Below are 21,447 nucleotides of genomic sequence, written 5' to 3'. Positions count from 1 at the left end.
AATCAAGACAATTTGGTACTGGCATAAGAGCAGAGCCACAGACCAATGGAACAGACTAGAGAATCCAGACATTAACCCAGACATATATGGTCAATTAATATATGATAAAGGAGCCATGGACATACAATGGCGAAATGACAGTCTCTTCAACAGATGGTGCTGGCAAAACTGGACAGCTACATGTAGGAGAATGAAACTGGACCATTGTCTAACCCCATATACAAAAGTAAACTCAAAATGGATCAAAGACCTGAATGTAAGTCATGAAACCATTAAACTCTTGGAAGAAAACATAGGCAAAAACCTCTTAGACATAAACATGAGTGACCTCTTCTTGAACATATCTCCCCGGGCAAGGAAAACAACAGCAAAAATGAACAAGTGGGACTATATTAAGCTGAAAAGCTTCTGTACAGCAAAAGACACCATCAATAGAACAAAAAGAAACCCTACAGTATGGGAGACTATATTTGAAAATGGCACATCCAATAAAGGCTTGACGTCCAGAATATATAAAGAGCTCACATGCCTCAATAAACAAAAAACAAATAACCCAATTAAAAAATGGGCAGAGGAACTGAACAGACAGTTCTCCAAAACAGAAATACAGATGGCCAAGAGACACATGAAAAGATGCTCCACAGCGCTAATTATCAGAGAAATGCCAATTAAAACTACAATGAGGTATCACCTCACACCAGTAAGGATGGCTGCCATCCAAAAGACAAACAACAACAAATGTTGGCGAGGCTGTGGAGAAAGGGGAACCCTCCTACACTGCTGGTGGGAATGTAAGTTAGTTCAACCATTGTGGAAAGCAGTATGGAGGTACATCAAAATGCTCAAAACAGACTTACCATTTGACCCAGGAATTGCACTCCTAGGAATTTACCCTAAGAATGCAGCAGTCAAGTATGAGAAAGACCAATGCACCCCTATGTTTATCGCAGCACTATTTACAATAGCCAAGAATTGGAAGCAACCTAAATGTCCATCGATAGATGAATGGATAAAGAAGATGTGGTACATATACACAATGGAATACTACTCAGCCATAAGAAAAGGGAAAATCCTACCATTTGCAGCAACATGGATGGAGCTGGAGGGTATTATGCTCAGTGAAACAAGCCAAGCAGAGAAAGAGAAATACCAAATGATTTCACTTATCTGTGGAGTATAAGAACAAAGGAAAAACTGAAGGAACAAAACAGCAGCAGAATCACAGAACTCAAGAATGGACTAACAGGTACCAAAGGGAAAGGGACTGGGGAGGATGGGTGGGTAGGGAGGGATAAGGGGGGGGACAAGAAGCGCGGTATTAAGATTAGCATGCATGGGGGGGTGGGAGAAAGGGGAGGGCTGTACAACACAGAGAAGGCAAGTAGTGATTCTACAACATTTGCTATGCTGATGGACAGTGACTATAAAGGAGTTTATAGGGGAGACCTGGTATAGGGCAGAGGCTAGTAAACATAATATTTATCATGTAAGTGTAGATTAATGATACCAAAAAAAAAAAAAAGTCAGTTCCTGTGTGGAGACCTCCAATGAGTCCTACACAAGGGTATAAAGGGCATATAAAAGTGTAGGCAAAGGGTCTGTTTGTGTTTATACAGAGGATCAAAGCCTAATTGGGCTACCCCGAAAATGAACTAAGATACGATATGAAAAAGAACTTCCAACATCAGCACTGTCTGGAAGACTCATGCCAGAAGATGATCATCAAAAAACCCCAACAAAGATCCACGCACTACTACAGCTGTAGACGCACTCATCTCACCAGTTTCTGGACTTGCCATGGGAATGAGGAAGGAGCTATCTAAGCTGGCCTGTGCATACAGTAAAACAACAAACTTGACTGGATCTATACTGTTGGAACTCAAGGAAGAATTAGGAGAAGTGCAAATTGTAGCGCTCCAAAATCTTACAACTACAGACTATTTACTGTTAAAAGAACATATGGGATGTGAACAGTCCCCAGGAATGGGTTGTTTTAATTTGTCTGATTTCTCTCAGACTGTTCAAGTTCAGTTGGACAATATCCACCATATCATAGATAAGTTTTCACAAATGCCTAAGGTGCCTAACTGATTTTCTTGGTTTCACTGGAGATGGCTGGTAATTACAGGTATGCTTTGGTTATGTAACTATACTCCTATTATGTTAATGTGTGTGCGCAATTTAATTAGTAGTTTAAAACCTATACATGCTGAAGTTACTCTACAAGAAGATATGTCAAAGAAATAATCAATCTTCCCATGTTTTCTTCCGCCTGCTACTTCTATAGCTTTTCTTCTTCCTTCCTAATTACAACCCTTAAATAGAATTCGTGCCTCATATCAAATTTACCGAGTATCATAATTCTTCCAAGTGGTAAAGATACCTCAAGACAAATGCTGGGCATAGAAGCCACAGGGCATAAATATGCAAAGATGTAAAAAGCTAACCTTTTCAAACAATAAGGCTTCTCTCTCACTTACCAACTTTACATTTCCCTGTATGGCCCCAGAAGATGACTGGTTAGCCAGAGACGGGTAAGATTCCTCAAGGGAGGAACAACCTAAGACAGGCACAGTCGCAGAGGGGTCATCAGGTGAGAAATTGGGGATCAACAGAGGTGAGACTTAGAACCTCACCCCCCCGTTCTGAGAGAAATCTTCTGCATATGTGGATGTTTTATTGCCCTTGTCTAGCTTGGATTAACACATAGTCTACAGGCACACACCTGATCATCTACATTTGCTCTCTTACAACACTAAACTCTGTTTTCTACCTCTATCTTGTATCTACCTACCACTTCAGCATTTTATTAAAAATAATAATAATAGAGAGAAATGTGGTATCCACATATAAATCAAGTATAAAAATCAAATGAGTATTCATATTTGAACTGACTGTTTATAGTTCATAATGCATGAGCAAAACCAAAAGTTTCTGTGATGACTGCCCTTGTACTGTTCACCATGTAACTTATTCACTATGTAAGAATTTGTTCTCCATGTAAGAACTTGTTCGTTATGCTTCAGAAGATTGGAGACTGATAAAAATTAGGCTTGGGGGGTGGATTAATGATTGTGCATTGAGCATTGACTCCCCTATACAGAATTTTATTGTTGTTAACAACCATTTGATCAATAATTATGAGAGATGCCCTCACAACAACAACAACAACAAAAAAAAACATAATCATGACGCAGGAGGGAAATTAAAAACTGATTTGGTATTTGCTTAAGGGATTATTGTTACCATTTTAGATAGGATATAGTTGGTTGTATTTAAAAAACAATATATATTAGCCATCTTATTTGAGAGATACATACTAAAAAATAAAGAATAAAATAATTAGGATTTATGAAATGAAATGTTAAATATAACTGGGATTTATTTCAAAGTAGCTCAGTTGGAGTTGGAAAATTAGTTAAGAGTGTACATTAAACAGGATTGCCCAAATCAGTCATTTTTGAAGCTGGATGATGGGTATATTGGAAAACCATTATGCCATTCTTTCTCTAATGTTTGAAGATTTCCTTATTAAAGGTTTCTTTTAAAAATATCCTACAGATCCTCACTAATTACAGATGAAGTCTGAACTCCTTGACAAAAGCAGAACACCAAATTTCATGCAGTCTGACCTTCTTCCAGGCTCATCCTCACCTCATTCCCAGCTACCTCTTAGCTAGGAGGAGCTACCTTCTGTTCCCTGAAATATACCCCACACTTTCATAAATTTGGCAATCCTATTTGTCTGCTTGGAAACCCCTCTTTATCACTTTCATTATTTGGTGAACTCCATGGCCCAGTTTAATTGTCACTTTTTGTCAATCTTTAATACACTCCTTGAAATAGAACTAATCTGTCACTTCAAAGCAACCCCACACGTCGTGGACGTGACACTACACTAGGTTCCTTATATCATCTCTGCATCATTCCCTCTCCTCCCCCCTTATCCAGATTAAATTCCAGGGCCCATCGTTATGATCGCTCCCTTGCACATGACTACAACTCCTTTGCTCTGCTCTCATACTGGCTTGGACGAATCACAAACCCGAGTGAATCCTACTCTGTGCCCACACCCCTGCAGCTGAATGTGGATGAGCGGCTGATTTCTTTTTAAACTCACTTTCTCTAATATCAATAGATCCTTAATGCTGCCTGGCATCGTTTTTTTTTCCTCTTGGTCTGACTTCTTTTCCAGTTACCAATCTGCAGCAATTATTTTTCCTTTCTCCTCTTCCCAAACCTCCAGTGCCTCCTCCTGCTTCATCTCATAGAGTCCTCTTGCTCTTTATTTCACTGAACAAAATCAAGGTGATCCCAACAGAACTTCCAAGATATCCAAGTGGATAATAAGTATATGAAAAGCTACTTAACAATCACTAATCTTCAGGGAAATGCAGATTAAAACCACAATCTGAGAACCACCACCAACCAGAATGGTCAAAATGACAGACAGACAACAGAAATGCAGGCGTGCCTCAGGAGAGTATAGGTCTGGTTCCAGACAACCACAAAGTGAATATCACAGTAAAGTGAGTCAAGTTTTTTGGATTCCTAGGGCATATAAAAATTACGTTTGCACTATAATTATACTGTAGTCTATTAAGTGTGCAATAGCTTTATGTCTAAAAAACAACATGCATTCCTTAATTAAAATTTTTAAAAAGTTTTTTTCTAATTCTTTCAAGTAGAATGGCAAGAACTTAAAATAAGACAACAATTAAGTTTAACCACAATGATTGACTTTTCCTTTCAACAATTTCGCTCTTGCAGGTAATACTGTTTGATAGCATTTTACCCACAGTAAAACTTCCTTCAAAATTGTAGTCCATCCTTTCAAACCTTGGCTGCCTGCTGTGTCAACTGAGTATATGTAATATTCTAACGCATCTGTTGTCATTTCAACAATCTTCACAGCATCTTCACCAGGAGTACATATCATCTCAAGAAATTACTGATCACCAGAACAAATAATGAGAAGGTTTAAGATATGGCAAGAATTGGGAGATGGGAAAAAAAGATGACAGGTAGGAAGGCAAGGCAAAAACCTCCCAAAATCACATAGATCATAACAATACAGCAAACACAACTAGGCCTGAAGTTAACCTAAAGATGGCAGAACTGACCACCTACATCTGGGGAAGAAGAGAAGACCCTACAAAAAAGAGTAAAGCAGCAAACATATGATCTGGGGGGACCCAAGCCCTCCATCCACCCCGGCCCACAGGCAGGAGGAAGAGGAATAGAGTAGACAGGGAGTAGGACTTCTGAACACCTGGCCCTGGAGATCTGCTCCAGGAACATAAGCCCACATTGCACGGTGCCCTGGTGATTGGTGGGGCTGGACAACAGACACACGCAGAACCCTTAGGGAGACTGAGGTCCCAGGCACCTGTGAAGAACAGGCATGCTCAACTGGCCCCCGAGAAAGAAAGCAGAGCAGGCAGTTTTAAAGACTTCCTAGCAGTGAGAGGGGGGCCAGAGAGGCAAGGATTGCACAGAGCTCTCTGTTTAGGAGAAAGTCAGGTGGACAATACCTCCCCAGCCTGCCTTCAGCTCAACAAGTTGGGAGCCCTCAGGAGATTCAGATGCTCCATTCCCCTCACTGACAACACAGCCCAGAGACTCCTCTCAGTGGCACAGGGCCTGCCAGCCAACAGTAAAATCAGACTTAATTCCCAGGTAGGCAGGGGGAGAGCAGCCAGCCTGCTCAGCCCTAGTTTGCACCAGCCAGGCAGCTGCATGCAAGCCAGCTCTGGGAGTTCTTTCCTCCTGATAGTCACCTGCCATGTTTGCCAGTGCCTCCATCATTGCAGGAGGCCAGACGGAGGGCAGCTCTGCCCACAGCAGCTCCAGAAAGTATTCTCCCTGCTCCTATGATCAGCTGACAGCCCACACAACTCACCTGAAATCAGAACACTACGAGCAGGGCAGACAGGTGCCACACCCACTGCATGCCAACAGCTGAGGCTCTGGCACAGAAAACTGAGCTTCTGGGGACTAGAGGACTCCTCCTACAAAAGTCTATTATCCCATAAGAAACACTTTAAAAAATGAAGAAACAGAGGAATTTGGTCCAAACAAAAATTCAAGAAAAAACATCATAAAGAGAGCTTAGTGAAACTGAAATCACAAATCATCTTGATAAAGATTTCAAAAAAAAGTTATAAACATGCTCACGATTTACAGAAAAGTATTCAAGATCTCGGGGAGGATTCAACAATGAGAGAGACATCCTCAAAAAAAGTCACTCGGGAGCTGAAGAATACAGTATCTGAAATGATTAGATGAGGTAAAGGAGACAGTAAATGAAACAGAAATTAGAGAACAGGAAAACAAAGATGCTGAGGAACAGAGAGAAAAAAGGGATCTCTAGGAATGAAAGAATAATAAGAGAGCTGTGTGACCAATCCAAACAGAACAATATTCACATTATAAGGGTACCAGAAGAAAAAGGAGGGAGAGACAAAGGGATAGGAAGTCTTTTTGAGGAAATAACTGTTGAAAACTTCTCCAATCTGGGGAAGGAAATAGACACTCAGATCATGGAAACACAAAAGAACCCTAGGAAGACAACACCAAGACATATAATAATCAAAATGGCAAAGATCAAGGACCAGGAGAGAGTACTGAAAGCAGCCAAAGAGAGAAAATAGATCATTTATAAAGTAAAGCCCACCAGGCTTTACTTCTCAGACTTCTTACTTCTCTGTAGAAAACTTATGGGCCAGAAGGGAGTGGTAGGATACATTTAATGTAATGAAACAGAAAGGCCTCCAGCCAAGAATACTGTACCTGTCAAGATTATCATTTAAATTTGAACCAGGGATTAAACAATTGCCAGATAAGCAAAAGTTGAGAGAATTCACCACCACCAAACCATTTCTGCAAGAACTCTTAAAGGAACTGCTCTAGATGGAAATGCTCCTAAGGCACCAGAGAAAATAAACCCACAGTAAAGGTAGTAGACAAATTAATTACTAAGCAAATGAAAATTAAATCAACCACTCACAAAGTTAGTCAAGGGATACACAAAGAGTACAGAATATGATATCTAATATATAAAGAGTGGTGGAGGAAGAAGAAGAAGAAGAAGAAGAAGGGGAGGGGGAAAAAAAGACTCTTTAGATTGTGTCTGAAATACAGTAATAAGCAATTTAAGATAGACTGTTGGATAGTAAGAAAGCTGTCTGTGAACTTTTGGTAACCATAAATCTAAATCCTACAATGGCAATAAGTACATATTAATTGATAATTACCCTGATGTAAATGCACCAATCAAAAGACATAGAGTTACAGAATGGATAAAAAACAAGACCCATTTAAATGCTGCCTACAAGAGACTCACTTCAAACCCAAAGACATACACAGACTAAAAGCGAAGGGATGGAAAAAGATATTTCATGCAACAGGGAGAAAAAAGCAGATGTAGCAGTACTTGTATCAGACAAAATAGACTTCAAAACAAAAAAAGTAACGAGACAAAGAAAGACATTATATCATGATAAAGGGGTCAGTCCAACAAGAGGATATAACCATTATAAACATCTGTGCAACCAACATACAAGCACCTAAATATGTGAAACATATACTAACAGAATTAAAGGGGGAACTAGAATGCCAGGTATTCATTTTAGGAGACTTCATCACACCACTCACACCAAAAGACAGATCAACCAGACAGAAAATAAGGAGACACTGAACAATACATTAAACAGATAGACCTAACAGACATTTACATTTACAGAACATTCCACCCAAAAGCAGCAGGATAAACATTCTTCTCAAGTGTACATGGAACATTTTCCAGAATAGATCACATACTAGGCCACAAAAAAGGGAGCCTCAATAAATTCAAAAAGATTGAAATTGTGCCAACCAGCTTCTCAGACCACAAGGTATGAAATTAGAAATAAATTATGCAAAGGAAACAAAAAGCCCTCAAACCCATGGAGGCTTCATAACATGCTCCTAAATAATCAATGGATCAGTGACCAAATAAAAACAGATCAAGCAATATATGGAGTCAAATGAAAACAACAACTCAATGGTCCAAAGCCTGTGGGATGCAGCAGAGGCAGTTCTAAAAGGAAAGTACATAGCAATACAGGCTTACCTCAGGAAACGAGAACAATCCCAAATGAACAGTCTAAACTCACAATTAATGAAACTAGAAAAAGAACAAATGAGGCTCAAAGTCAGTAGAAGGACGGACATAATAAAGATCAGAGCAGAAATAAATAAATTTTAGAGGAACAAAACAATAGAAAAAATCAATAAGACCAGGAACTGGTTCTTTGAGAAAATAAACAAAATAAACCCCTAGCCATATTATCAAGAAAAAAGAGTGTACACACATAAAAAGAATCAGATATGAAAAAGGAAAAATCACAACAGACACCACAGAAATAAAAAGAATTATTAGATAATACTATGAAAAATTATGCTAACAAATTGGACAACCTAAAAGAAATGGAGAACTTTCTAGAAAAATATAGCCTTCCAAGACTGATCCAGGAAGAAATAGAAAATCTGAACAGACCAATTACCAGCCATGAAATCAAACTGGTAATCAAAAAGCTACCTAAGAACAAAACGCCTGGACCAGAGCTGAATTTTATCAAACATTTAAAGAAAAGTTAATATCCATCCTCCTTAAAATATTCCAAAAAGGAAGGAATACTTCCAAACTCATTCTATGAATCCAGCATCACTCTAATACAAAAATCAGGCAAAGATGCCACAAAAAAAGTAAATTACAGGCCAATATCCCTGATAAACATACATACAAAAATACTCAACAAAATACTAGCAAACTGAATTAAAAAATACATCAAAAAGATCATCCATCATGACCAAGTGGGATACATTCCAGGGATGCAAAGATGGTACAATATTTTAAAAATCAATCAATATCATACACCACATCAACAAAAAGAAGGACAAAAGCCACATGATCATCTCCATAGATGCTGAAAAAGCATTCGACAAAATTCAACATCCATTCATGATAAAAACTCTAACAAAATGGGTATAGAGGGCAAGTACCTTGACATAATAAAGGCCATATATGACAAACCCACAGCCAAAATCATACTTAACAGCGATAAGCTGAAAGCTTTCCCTTTAAGATTGGGAACAAGACAAGGATGCCCACTCTCCCCACTTTTATTCAATATAGTACTGGAGGTCTTAGCCACGGCAATCAGACAACACAAAGAAATAAAAGGCATCCAAACTGGTAAGGAAGAAGTTAAATTGTCACTATTTTCAGATGACATATTATACATTGAAAACCCTAAAGACCCCACCAAAAAACTATTAAAATAACTGAATTGAGTAAAGTTGCAGGATACAAAATTAATACACAAAAATCTGTTGCATTCCTATATACTAACAATGAACTAGCAGAAAGAGAAATTAGGAAAACAACTCCATTCACAACTGTATTAAAAAGAACAAAATACTGAGGAATAAACCTAACCAAGGAGGTGAAAGACCTATACTCTGAAAACTACAAGACACTCATTAGAGAAATTAAAGAAGATACCAATAAATGGAAACACATCCCATGCTCATGGATAGGAAGAATTAATATTCTCAAAATGGCCATCATGGCTAAAGCAATCTACAGATTCAATACAATCCCCATGAAAACACCAACAGCATTCTTCAATGAACTAGAACAAATAGTTCTAAAATTCATATGGAACCACAAAAGACCCTGAATAGCCAAAGCAATCCTGAAAAGGAAGTACAAAGCTGAGAGGATTATGCTCCCTAACTTCAAGCTCTACTACAAAGCCACAGTAATCAAAACAAGTTGGTACTGGAATAAGAACAGACCCATAGATACACTGGAACAGAATAGAGAGCCCAGATATAAACCCACACACATAGGGTCAATTAATATATGATAAAGGAGTCATGAATATACAGTGGGGAAAAGACAGTCTCTTCAACACCTGGTGTTGGCAAAACTGAACAACTATATGTAAGAGAATGAAACTGGATCATTGTCTAACTCCATATCAGAAAAGCAAACTCAAAATGGATCAAAGACCTGAATGTAGGTCATGAAACCATAAAACTCTTAGAAGAAAACATAAGCAAAAATCTCTTGAATATAAACATGAGCACCTTTTTCCTGAAAACATCTCTTTGGGAAAGTGGAACAAAAGCAAAAATGAACAAGTGAAACTACATCAAACTAAAAAGCTTCTGTACAGCAAAGGACACCATCAGCAGACAAAAAGGCATCCTATAATATTGGAGAATATATTTATGAATGACTTATCTGATAAAGAGTTAAAATCCACAATATAAAGAACTCACATGCCTCACCACCCAAAAATACAATAATCTGACTTAAAAATGGGTGGAGGATCTGAACAGACAGTTCTCCAAAGAAGAAATTCAGATGGCCAACAGGCACATGAAAAGATGCTCCACATCACTAATCGTCAGGGAAATGCAAATTAAAACCACAATGAGTTATCACCTCACACCACTTAGGATGGCCAACATTGAAAAGACAAGAAACAAATTCTGGCAAGGATGCAGAGAAAGGGGAACCCTCCTACACAGCAGTCCTCCTCACAATCACAATATAGGCAGGTCACAGGGAAGGCAGTGCAGCACAGAGAAGACTAGTGATGACTCTATAGCATCTTACTACACTAATAGACAGAGACTGTATTAGGGGTGGGGGTGGGGGTGAGGAGTTAATTTGGGTGAATGGTGAAACCACAATGTTGTTCATGTGAAACCTTCATAAGATTGTATATCAATGATACTTTAATAAAGAAAAATATTGCAAGAATTACCAACATGTGATACAGAGACATGAAGTGAGCAAATGCTGTTGGAAAAATGGTACCAATAGACTTGCTTATTGCAAGATTGTCACAAACCTTCAATTTGTAAAAAAATGCAGTATCTGCAAAGCACAACAAGATGAAGTATACCTGTATTAGGAAGGAAGCAAATGGAACTCTTACACTTTGCTAATGGCAGTTAAATTGGTATATTTTAAAACTACACGACAATATTCACTAATGGTGAAAACAGGTACACCTTATGGCCCAGCAAGGTCACTCCTGAACCCAACTGAAGTGTATATATATATATACACATATGTTCCCTATAACATAGGTTCAAGAAGGTTCACAGGAGCACAAGTCATAATAGACAAAAGCTAGAAACAACTCAAATGTCCATTAACAATCAAGTGGATAAACAATGGTACATTCACACAGTGGAGCATTACACAGCTGTGAGAATCATTGAACTGCTACCGATGACAACAGAGATGAAACTGAATGTCGAGTTGAAGAATCCGTAAACAAAAGGGAACGTGGTGCTTACAAAAAAAAAATGAATAGTATCAGGACAGCAGTTATCCGTGCAGCAGCTTGGGACATAATTGGAAAGGGATACAGGGGCACCCTGGGTGGCTGGTAATGTTCAATTTCTTGATCTGAGTTCTAGTTACACAGGTGTTTTCATTTCGTGAACATGACAGAGGTATATATTTGGGATTTTTTCCTTTTCTATATAAATCTCTGATGAAATGTTAATTTAAAAAGAGAAAGAAAAGAACTCCACCAACTCCTCTGTTGACCCATCTATGTACATTGCACCCATCCACCCTGCCTCACTCCTGTTACTGTTGGTAAACTGTTCATGCTTCCCTCAAACACAGGCCCTTTCTCCTGTGTACTGCATAATTATCTCTCTTCTTCACAAGGTTGTCACCCTAGCATGTCTGCCGTCTCATTCCTACATCTTTTCTTCTTGACTAGATCTCTCCCGTCAACCCACAAACATGCTATCATTTTTCTAATTTTTAAGACAACCTTCTCCTAACCTTCAGTTACTGTAGTTTTTCTTCTCTGGGCTTAAAGCAAAATGCAAAAGATTATACTTGCTAAATCCAGATTCGTGCTAATATTGTTTGACCCCGCCTCTGGTCATGTTATCTCACTTCCACACTTCACAAAAACTGATCTTCTTACCACATGACCTCCCTGCAAATCCAGCCGTCATTCTTCAACCTCATCTTCTGTGATTTTCAGTAGCTTTCGGTGTCATCATCAACTCCCTCTTTCCTGAATTACCTTCTCCTCTAGGCTTCCTCTCTTCCACAGATTTCCAGTCTTGGTTAATGCTAACCCTACCCTTCTAACTGATTATCAGGACAAAACATTTGGTGTCAGTCTTAACTCCGCCAAGTCTCTCAAAAACAAACTCAATCTGTCAACAAATCCTCACACTGAACCTTCAAAACACTTTCACAATCTGACCACTGTCACCATTTCTCCTGCTGCTGCTCTCGTCTAAGTCCCCAGTGCTAATGCCAGGGCCTCCTAACTGGCCTCCGTGTTCCCACCCTCACCTCCCAACCAGCCTGTTCTCAACGCAGCATTATAGTGTTAATCAGATCAGTCCTCTGCTCAAAACTTTCTGGTGGCATCCTATTTCACTCAGGGAAGACTAAGACCCTGTAATGGGTTACAAGGACTCCCCTCCCCAGTGCCCATCTTCCCTCCTTTGTTCCATTTACACTAGCTTCCTTGCTCCTACCTGTTCTCAAACATGGTAGGTGTGGTCCTGCTTCAGGGCCTTAAGTTTTTCCTCTTGACCTAGAATGCTCTTGCCCCATTTATTTCCCTGGATCATTCCTTAAAATTTAGAATTTTAACTATCCTCCCTCCCCACCCTGCTTTCCTAAGGTCTCTGTTGCTTCCTTCAGTTTCTCTGTTTCTAATACACGTGTTTATTATCTATTTATAGTCAGTTTCCTGCTAGCAGGTGAACGTGAGCATGGGAATTTTTGTCTGTTTTGTTGATTGCTATTTCCCTAGTGTCGAGATCAATGCCTAGAAAATAGTAAGAGCTTAGTCAATAGTTGTAGAATGAATGAGTTATTTTCATTGCTGTCATGCACTCAGGCCTTATAGAGACAGGAACCATATCTTAATCGTATTTGTAATAAAGCACTGACTAAATAGAAGAACAGACCTTTCCATTCAGTTAAGGAACTCAAGGCAATGTCTTTAATTTTCTTTCCCTTTTTAATCCAAATGCTTGATCTCCCCAGATGAATTATGTCATCTGTTCCCGAACAGGTTATCAACTACCATTTCTTTCTTTCTTAAAAAATTTTCAATCAAGAGTAAGAGTACACTAGGCAGAGTATGCAACAAAAATTTCATTATTAAAACTTACCAATGCAGGTATTTGGCTATGTGAATGGAAGGGTCATTCTCTGTGACACACACAGTCATCCCCCCACGAGGAAATGCATAAGCTACAGAACCATAAATAGTGACCTTTCCATTCACATAGTCACGTACTTGACCATGAAGCCAAATACCAATGTTTAGCAATAGTCCACAAATCAAAAGAGGAAATTCAAACTGTGAGAGGTAATATGAACATAGTTACTCAATTCATTTATAAGATTTTTTTCTGTCCAGACAAAGGTTAAAGAAACAGGTATTATTCAGAGGGAAGGAAAAATCTATATTGGTTTAATTGTATGATTTCTAAAATATACTCAACAAATAAGGAAGAAATTGGACCCTTCTGTTATGAAGAGCTTATATTATTACATAAACAGCACTTCCTTTTCACCTGAATCTATTTCTAGATAATATTTCAATGCTTGGTAAATTTCAGCAACCTGTTCCCCCAAAAGGACAAGTTCTCATTTTAATATTTTTAGTTTAATTATGTAAAAATTATAATGTATTTCACATGAAAACTAACAGAAGAAGTTGACTATGAGTCCAAATTCTGAGTTTTTTCTCAGAACACTTGCAGTCAGGGAAGCTTCTCTGCCCACCTCCAACAGCCACTGTGTGCCCCTGTCCCCACCCTCTCAGGAGCAGGACCAAGGACAGTCCCAAAGGCCAGCAGACAGAGAGATCCGTGACCACCACTGCGAGGAACAGGCCTTACAGGGCTCCCCTGCTGAGCACATGACTCCATCAACCATCTCCTCGGAGGGCCAGGAGCCAGGTGGAGAGAGCTCACTATTTACAGAGCAGGGCAAGTGGTGGAGGCACTGCCCATATCCTGAAGGAGTGCAGTCTTACAACAAGCAATCAGGGACTTACAAATAGAAAATTCTCTGTGTCAGACACAGTGACAACTATGTCAGAATACACAGGCGGCAGGGAAAGCTGATGTGAGGGACAACTTGGCTAACTGAATCACAGTCAGAAATGCAGAAACATCTCAATGACATCAGGATGTAGTGATGGGAACATCACTCATATGCGTGCGGAGAATGACTGAACTATACAAGATACTCCTATCTTGTTTACATACCTTGCCCATCACAGATGATCATGACTGATAGCCAGTTACTTTCCAGCTGTCTGACAATTATTTCTAGAACTTCAGAAAGGAACCTTTTTCACTGGCTAATATTTGTTGAGGGGTGGGGAGAACACACACACAAACTCACAACTGTCCCTCCATGAGGAGATGTATAGGCCACAGAACCACAAATAAATGACCCTTCCATTCACATACTTCAAAAAGAGTTTTGACCCAAGAGTCATAACTGTGGGATAAACAGACTTCCTGGTTGAGCTAGACAGTCCTAGTTTATTCCTGTTTCCCAACATAATTATTAACAGCACAGCACTCACCTACACTACAATGTGTTTCAGTTTCAACAAATTATATGGTAACCTTACCTAAATGGCTATTATCTTGGTTACAGAACATTAAACTTCAACTATGAAGCTGGCAAAATAGTGCTATAATTTTCCCATAAGGATATGGGTGGTCAAATTGGCTAAATCACCCTGCTTTGTCCCTTACAGAAAAGTACTGAATCTGGCAATGTAAACAAAATGAGGAGGGTTTTCACTAACGAAAGAGGCAGCTCTGTTCTATATTCTTTTGAATTTCTTATTTATACAGGCTGCCATGATCATTTTGGAATAATGGAGATTCTTTTCCCAGCCACCAGGGATTTTACACGTCACCAGCAGTTAGGAGAAAAAGTCTCACACTTCTATATCTAGACAAAAAGTAGAGGTGTGGCTCTGAGTCAGTAGTATTTATTAAGTTAATAGTACAACAGAGAAGGCTCTCTTTCCCCACTACCAAGCCTAAAATTATTAAGAAAAGCATTTACGGAAAAGCTGATACCAAGCATTCAACTGAGATCCAGGTTCTCCTGCCACACTTCCCTCCCCTACTCTCCCCAATAACTGGTTCTTGTTTTTACTCCAGGAGAAAGTCAGTGGAGGAGCTCTTGGAGTGGAGTAAGAGAACAGTCCGTGTTCACCCAGGGCAGCAGGCCTACTTACCCCACTCTTACTGGCAGCCCCCTTACCCTGAGGCCGCCATGGATTGCAGAGCCCTGGTCTCCCACCCCACACCACCCCAGCGCATCTTGGACATGTTGCTTTGCACATTTCCTGCTCCACAGGTAGCAATTCTGTCACAGTGCATCTCAGAGTTCTGTCCCATAGACAGCCTTATAACGTAAGTGCTCTTCTAAACACTGAAGAACATTATCATCCACCTTTGGGTCAAACTTGTTGGCCAACAGGTGATGGTTCTGAAGAATCCAGCTCAGGTCCCCAACCCCATAAATACAGACAGATCGCTGGTGGATTCCAGAGCAAGGTGCATAAGGTGCCCCCATACTGAGATCTCCCTCGTGGCCCTGCCACTTGACCAGCCTGGCAATGGCAGCCATGTCTGAGATGTGAAACTTGGGGTGGTAGGGAACAGAGCCAGGCATCCACGGAACACGCTGGAGGGTGGCCCAGAGGTGTTCATCAGGGCTATAGGTGTCTTTTACCCATTCAATCAGCCTTTGGGATTTGGGATTCTCTAAGACATGTTGGACAAAGCCTCGAGAAGCCACAATATAAGCATTCCCTGTAAACATAGGTAAATTATCAGGGGGAGGGTCCTTCATCTTGCTGGTTTTGGACAATGTGTCTGTCACCTCATAATGATATTTCCAGCGAGATTTTTTGTACTCAGTAGGTACCTCTGACTCCATACTGTTCTTCCCATTCAACAACTTGAGGGCCAGGACCATCTCTGCATTGGTCTTTATAGGAAAGTCTGTCCCACATGTATTCAGTAAGTATTTCCATGGCACTGAGCTCTGGAGTAAGTCCTCCATACAGTTTAAGTCGGCCTGCACCCTGGACCAGGAGGCATAAATCACCCGAACCAACTTACTGGCCATGAAGACATTTGGGAAGCACGAGATAATTGCCTTGACCGCCTCTTTGAAAGTGTCTGTGGACTTCTCATCCACATGGATGCAGTATATGTTCTGGGGGGCATACACAGCTCGCAGCAGCCTTTCAAAGTTTTCAATCTTCTCGTGGACCACCATAGAGTACGCAATAGGGAAGTCTAACTCCTCTTTGCTCAGTGGGAACTGGATGAACTTCCTTTCAGCCTTAAAGCGCTCACAGTTGCTGGTCATGTTAAGATAATCTGTGTCTGTGAGAAGTTCCCGCTGCTTCTTGCTCTCCAGGTTGTCCAGAAGGGCCTGGACCACTGCTCCTCGGTCCCCTTGGATGATCCCAGAACAGTTGATGGATCTCTTTGCTGGCAGCTTCAGGGACTGGTACAAGATGTCCTGACAGCGTGGGCTTCGAAAGTCCCTGAACTCCAGATCCAGGGAACCAAAGTTACATTTTAATCTGAGAGAAAGTCTCAGAGCGACAACAGCCAGCAGCATATAGCAGCCCAGGGCCCACAGGCAATGCTGCCGGCAGAGCTTCGGCCGCCACCAAGTCATCTTCACAGACTGGGAGACCCCCTGGGGTCGGGGCACCGGGAAACAGGAAGACGGTGGAATCCTTGGACTGAACAAAACGCCTTCAATCACAAACTGACTTTGAATGTATTCACAGGAACATCAAGTTCAACTCCAAAGTGATGGCAAAATATATTTCTTCTCTAGACATATATTCTCAATCAACGCCTGCCTAGGGACTTCTTACACCTGGCTTGCTGATAGAGGTCTAGAAACTGACCCTACGAACCAGCTGACACATGCTGGGACTGGGATCTGGCTCTTATTAACAGGTGCAATCAGTAAGAGGAAGTCCCCACCTTTCACTCTTTCCTCATTCTTCCCCCCATCCCTTACCACTCTGTTTCTACTGTAGCTGTTACCTGGGGCTTAGGATTTCTGATCAGTCTGAAGGGCAATCCATGAAATTCAGAGTCTCAGTATCAGTTCCAGAAATAGAAGGACTCTTTTAAAAGAAAGTATATTTCATGCCCTTATTTGGCAATTTGTATATTAGGATGCTTTCACCACACATGATTCATTGGTTACATGTGGTATCGAGCCACTCTTAAACAATAAAGTTCTTAAAGAAGTACAAAAAATTGGATATAATCAAAAATGCATTGTAATCATTCATATAAATAACTCAGTCTACCCAAATTTAAAATATATACACAGAGACATACAGAGCTATGCATATATAAGATTTAATGAGTGCTTTCTATGGGCCAGAAATATTTCTTCACATTTCCCCATTTACCATTCACAACATACCTGAAATGTAGTGTTATTAAGCCTCTTATAGATCGGAAAACAGGCTAAATAACTTGCCAAATACCACAGGCATTATATGTTGGACTCCCCCCAACTCCCCCTTCCCTCCAGTTTTTTTTATCCACAAGCCTAAAACTTGTTCCTCCAAACCACAGCTGCCTTTTAAATATGATACAATGTACTGAGTACCATCAAACAAAACCAGATGATACAGAAAATTCCTAAAAGGACACAAAAAGTCACATCCTGCCAGCACTGACTGTGCCCCTTGATGCATCCTCTTTCCAAGCATAAGATCGTATCCTCCTTACTAATAACTGGTATGGGAATCTAAGAGGAAGAAAAAAGTTTTTTAATTCTCACCTTTAGTAGCTTCTTTCCTTACTGGGGAGGTCCGCTTGCCATTATGTATTTGTTTCCCGGAGAAGGCTGGCTGAGCTCCAGGGAAGCACCTGTGAGCACCATATCACCTTGTCTTCTCTTAACTGCTCAAATTCTATTTTCTGATATTCACAGGATGTCCAAGAAACTGCCTCAGGCTCCTCCTTAATCTCTGAAAAGAGAGAGCAACAGGTGGCTCTATCAACTGCCTGATTTCCTGCTCTCAGATAAGAGAGCAGGCTCAAACCTACCATTCAGGAGCCTATTCTCAAGCAAGCGTCATTCAGGGAGGTGAGAGAGGCAGGAAAAAAATCCTGGTAGTATCTGAGAAGACAGCAGGTATTTCAACCAGAACAATCCAGTTTGTGTCCATGCTGTGCTGCCCCAAAACCATTCATAAAAACCCATCAGTGCTCATACAAGTTGAAAGCTTTTCCCCCCCTTAACAAAGAACCAAAGAAACATACAGGTGAGCCCATATCTTCTTTTGGCCTGGAGTCCAAGGGTCACTCCTCTTTTGTTCCCTGAACATTACAAGAGCAAAACAATACTAGTAACAAAAAAAAAAAAAAAAGTCAATGGAAACCAGTTTGTTCTTCAAGTGGCAAGTGCTTGAAAAAATCCATTTGCCTGTCTTTCCACGACTTAATAATCTGTAGGTTGCAGAAACACCCACAGGGTTCCAGCTGGTAGATCTACTTCACTAACGTCTGTGAGTCTAGGGTTCTCGGCAGTCTAAGAAATGGATGTAACACAACGGGCGGCCGGACTTCGCTGAGAGCCCCAGGGTGGTTTGGCAACAGTCTGGGAATCCCTTCCCCAAAGCCGCGGGCATTGTTTGCCTCCTCCCCCAGCTCCTCCCAACCAAATGCATTAGCTTACCTGGCCAAATACTTGAAAGGGCAAATTTAATATAAAGAACTTAACGAGGTATAAAATTAAGTAAATAGCTGAATGGGGGGAGGGGGGTGGCACCCCTAGCCTGGAAGAATAAAGAAAAATATTAGGAATTAAAATTTTTTAATTTGGAAAGAGGGGTGCAGCAGGGTGAAAACTCAGACCTCTGAGATGGGGGCACTACTTAGTTGGTGCTGGGGTCTCTCAATCAGTGGAGGGCCCCCTATGCTGGAATATCTGAGGAGGCTGAGGTCTCTGCCCACCGCTACTAAAAACCGGATTCAGTGCAGCTACACAAATGAACCATCCCTGTGAGATACATGGGCGTTGACATGGTAACGCTCAAAGAGGAAGGAAGTAGACGGGAAGCAAACAGGAAGTCCTGCCTCCAGCCTCGCTGTCTCCTTTTGGCGCCCCCTGTTGGCCGAGTCCAATTGGGAGCAGCTGTCAAAGCAGCTTGCGGTTTGTCTGGTTTCCCTCATGCTGAGTATACAGGTACCCACTCTTATTTGCTAATTACATGCTAATATAACATTAACAAATTGTGGATGTATTTTACATATCAGTAATACCAAGTGGGTAGTAATTATGCACATGCCTGGGATTTGGCAGGACAAAGCTAGGTCTGAGTCTTGGCTCTCTTGCTTTCTAGGTGTGTCACCATGGGCTAATTCCTTAATCCTCTGTGCTTCAGTGACTTCCTTCTTATAATTGGAGCCAATGCTAATACCTATTTTATGGGATTGTTGTGAAGATTAAATAAGATAACACATAAGAGATGCTTGGCTTGGTACTTGGCATATGCAGCCCTTTGATGAAGGTTATTGCGAATAGGCTCCAGTGCCAGCCCACAAAGGCCTATTCACAGAATAGCTCAGGGTACAAACAGCATTCTTTAATTCTGGACCAAGCAGAAGTATTGATGCTGGAATGTGGCCTAATGGGTAGTCCAGGGAAAAGAGCTAGAATGGTTCCCCTGTTTGAGCTCTAGAAAGAGACTCATCTGTAAGTGGTCAATGCTAGCACTGCAGAGTTGAGGGATGGGCTGCAAGTGACCCCAGGCAAGTGCAGGAGAGGGAACAGAGTGGCTGGGGAGAGGCATAGAAAGATCACGAGCCAGGCAACCTGCAGAGATCACACAGGCATTCAGAAAGATGGTCGGCAGGTTCCACACCTTCACTGCATGCTGGCCTTGAGGAGAAGATGGGACACTGGCAAGAGGAAGGCAGGGCCCAGTCCCAGAGCATCTGGGAAGCAGGCAAGTTTCCAGACAGGAACCCACACCTGGGGCACGGGGCCTTCATTAGGATTTCTTATACCCCTGTGAGGCCAGATGAGCCTGAGACAAATGCATCCACGCGTCCAGAATTACATGCAGATACTCAGAAGTCACAAGCCCTGAGAATGATGAGGGCACTTACCTCTCTCAAATATTGAAAATAAAAGCAACTTTAAACCAGATAATAAGTACAAGAGAGTCCACACAGTCCTGAGCGCCCACAGTAAGTACTGCTATGGTACAGTTTCTGAAAGAGCAAACTCTTCCTGCCCAGAACCCTCAGTCCTTTTCTCCTCATCGCCAGTTTAGCCTGCTTATTGGGCAAAAAGCTTTGCCTGCATCCCTGAGTTTTAAACAACAAACTCTCGTATGTTTGTGGGAGAGGCTAGGAGTTCCAGCATGGGAAACAGAGAAATTAAGCCAGGCTCATCAGGGTAAAGCTGGAAGAATCCAGTAGAGCTTAGTGCTAACGTCAGTGCAGGTTCAGGGGACCCCACAGTCCCAACACCAGAGGAGGGTCCAGGCAGCAGCGATCCAACCATTTTAAGCTGAATTTACAAATAGGCAAATATACCCTTTTACTTATTTTATTATGTGGCGTTTACCTCTAGTGAAGTGTCACCTTTGTCCTCTCATTAGACTAGCAGCTCCTGGGAGTCCTGCTGTTTCTCTCAGTACCCAGTGCGGCAGAGATGAGCAGAATTCTAAGGCGCGCAGAGGAGATACGTTGCCTGCGGTCATGAATGGCCAGGGCAGCCCCACTGACTGACAAGAAGAGACTATGACGTAGTAGCAGGAAGTGAGAGTAGATGACCAGACTTAAGCCAAGTTAATGTGTTACTGGATGCGCTGGAGCTGGAGTTTGAAGGGACGGGCGGGACTGAGGAAGGCAGGGTGGAGGAGCTCTGAATCCCAGCCTTGTTTGATGAGCTATGTCAGTGAGCTCTGGGCAAACACAGGCCTACGACCTCTGGCCACAGAGAAGTGGTTAAAAGACCCAGTATGATCAACCTTACGTCCCATCAGGACTGAGTCAAGCTCATGCTTGGCTGCAAGATGCTGGCTGCAGGGCCCTCGTTAGCCCCTCCTGAGAGCTCCGCGGCCAATGCACCCACAGCTCCCGCTCCCCGTGGACACACTCCACAACCTGGAGTGAAAGGGAGGAGAGACTCAAGAAAGAGAGAAAAAAACACACAGAACTCAGAAGTAGTTATTCAGTAATGAGAGGGAACTTCTGAAGTAGGAAAAGAAAGGATCTTCTCAAGCAAAGTAATCCGACTTGGTCTCCTTTCCCCTCCCATTCCCAGGGCAGGTCGCTGGCTAAGCG

General features: G+C 41.4%; 1 protein-coding gene across 1 annotated transcript; it reads right to left on the bottom strand.

Moving 5' to 3' along the window:
- Positions 1–15,063: 15,063 nt before the first annotated feature.
- On the bottom strand, positions 15,064–20,875 carry GCNT3 (glucosaminyl (N-acetyl) transferase 3, mucin type). The gene is made up of 3 exons (XM_036903033.2): positions 20,726–20,875; positions 17,927–18,116; positions 15,064–16,853 (listed from the first exon to the last, which is right to left on the bottom strand). Exon 3 carries the CDS (start codon positions 16,790–16,792, stop codon positions 15,476–15,478), a length of 1,317 nt encoding a protein of 438 aa, XP_036758928.2. The 5' UTR covers positions 16,793–16,853; positions 17,927–18,116; positions 20,726–20,875; the 3' UTR covers positions 15,064–15,475.
- Between the last annotated feature and the right edge of the window lie 572 nt (positions 20,876–21,447).

This window comes from Manis pentadactyla, chromosome 11 (assembly GCF_030020395.1).
Source record: "Manis pentadactyla isolate mManPen7 chromosome 11, mManPen7.hap1, whole genome shotgun sequence".
Taxonomy (NCBI): Eukaryota; Metazoa; Chordata; class Mammalia; order Pholidota; family Manidae; genus Manis; species Manis pentadactyla.
The sequence above is the reverse complement of the archived record's forward strand: the minus strand, read 5'-3'. Positions and strand labels throughout refer to the sequence as shown.

Bases quoted from the DNA above. Each gene is read 5' to 3' on its own strand.
- GCNT3 (XM_036903033.2), bottom strand. From the start codon at position 16,792: ATGACTTGGTGGCGGCCGAAGCTCTGCCGGCAGCATTGCCTGTGGGCC.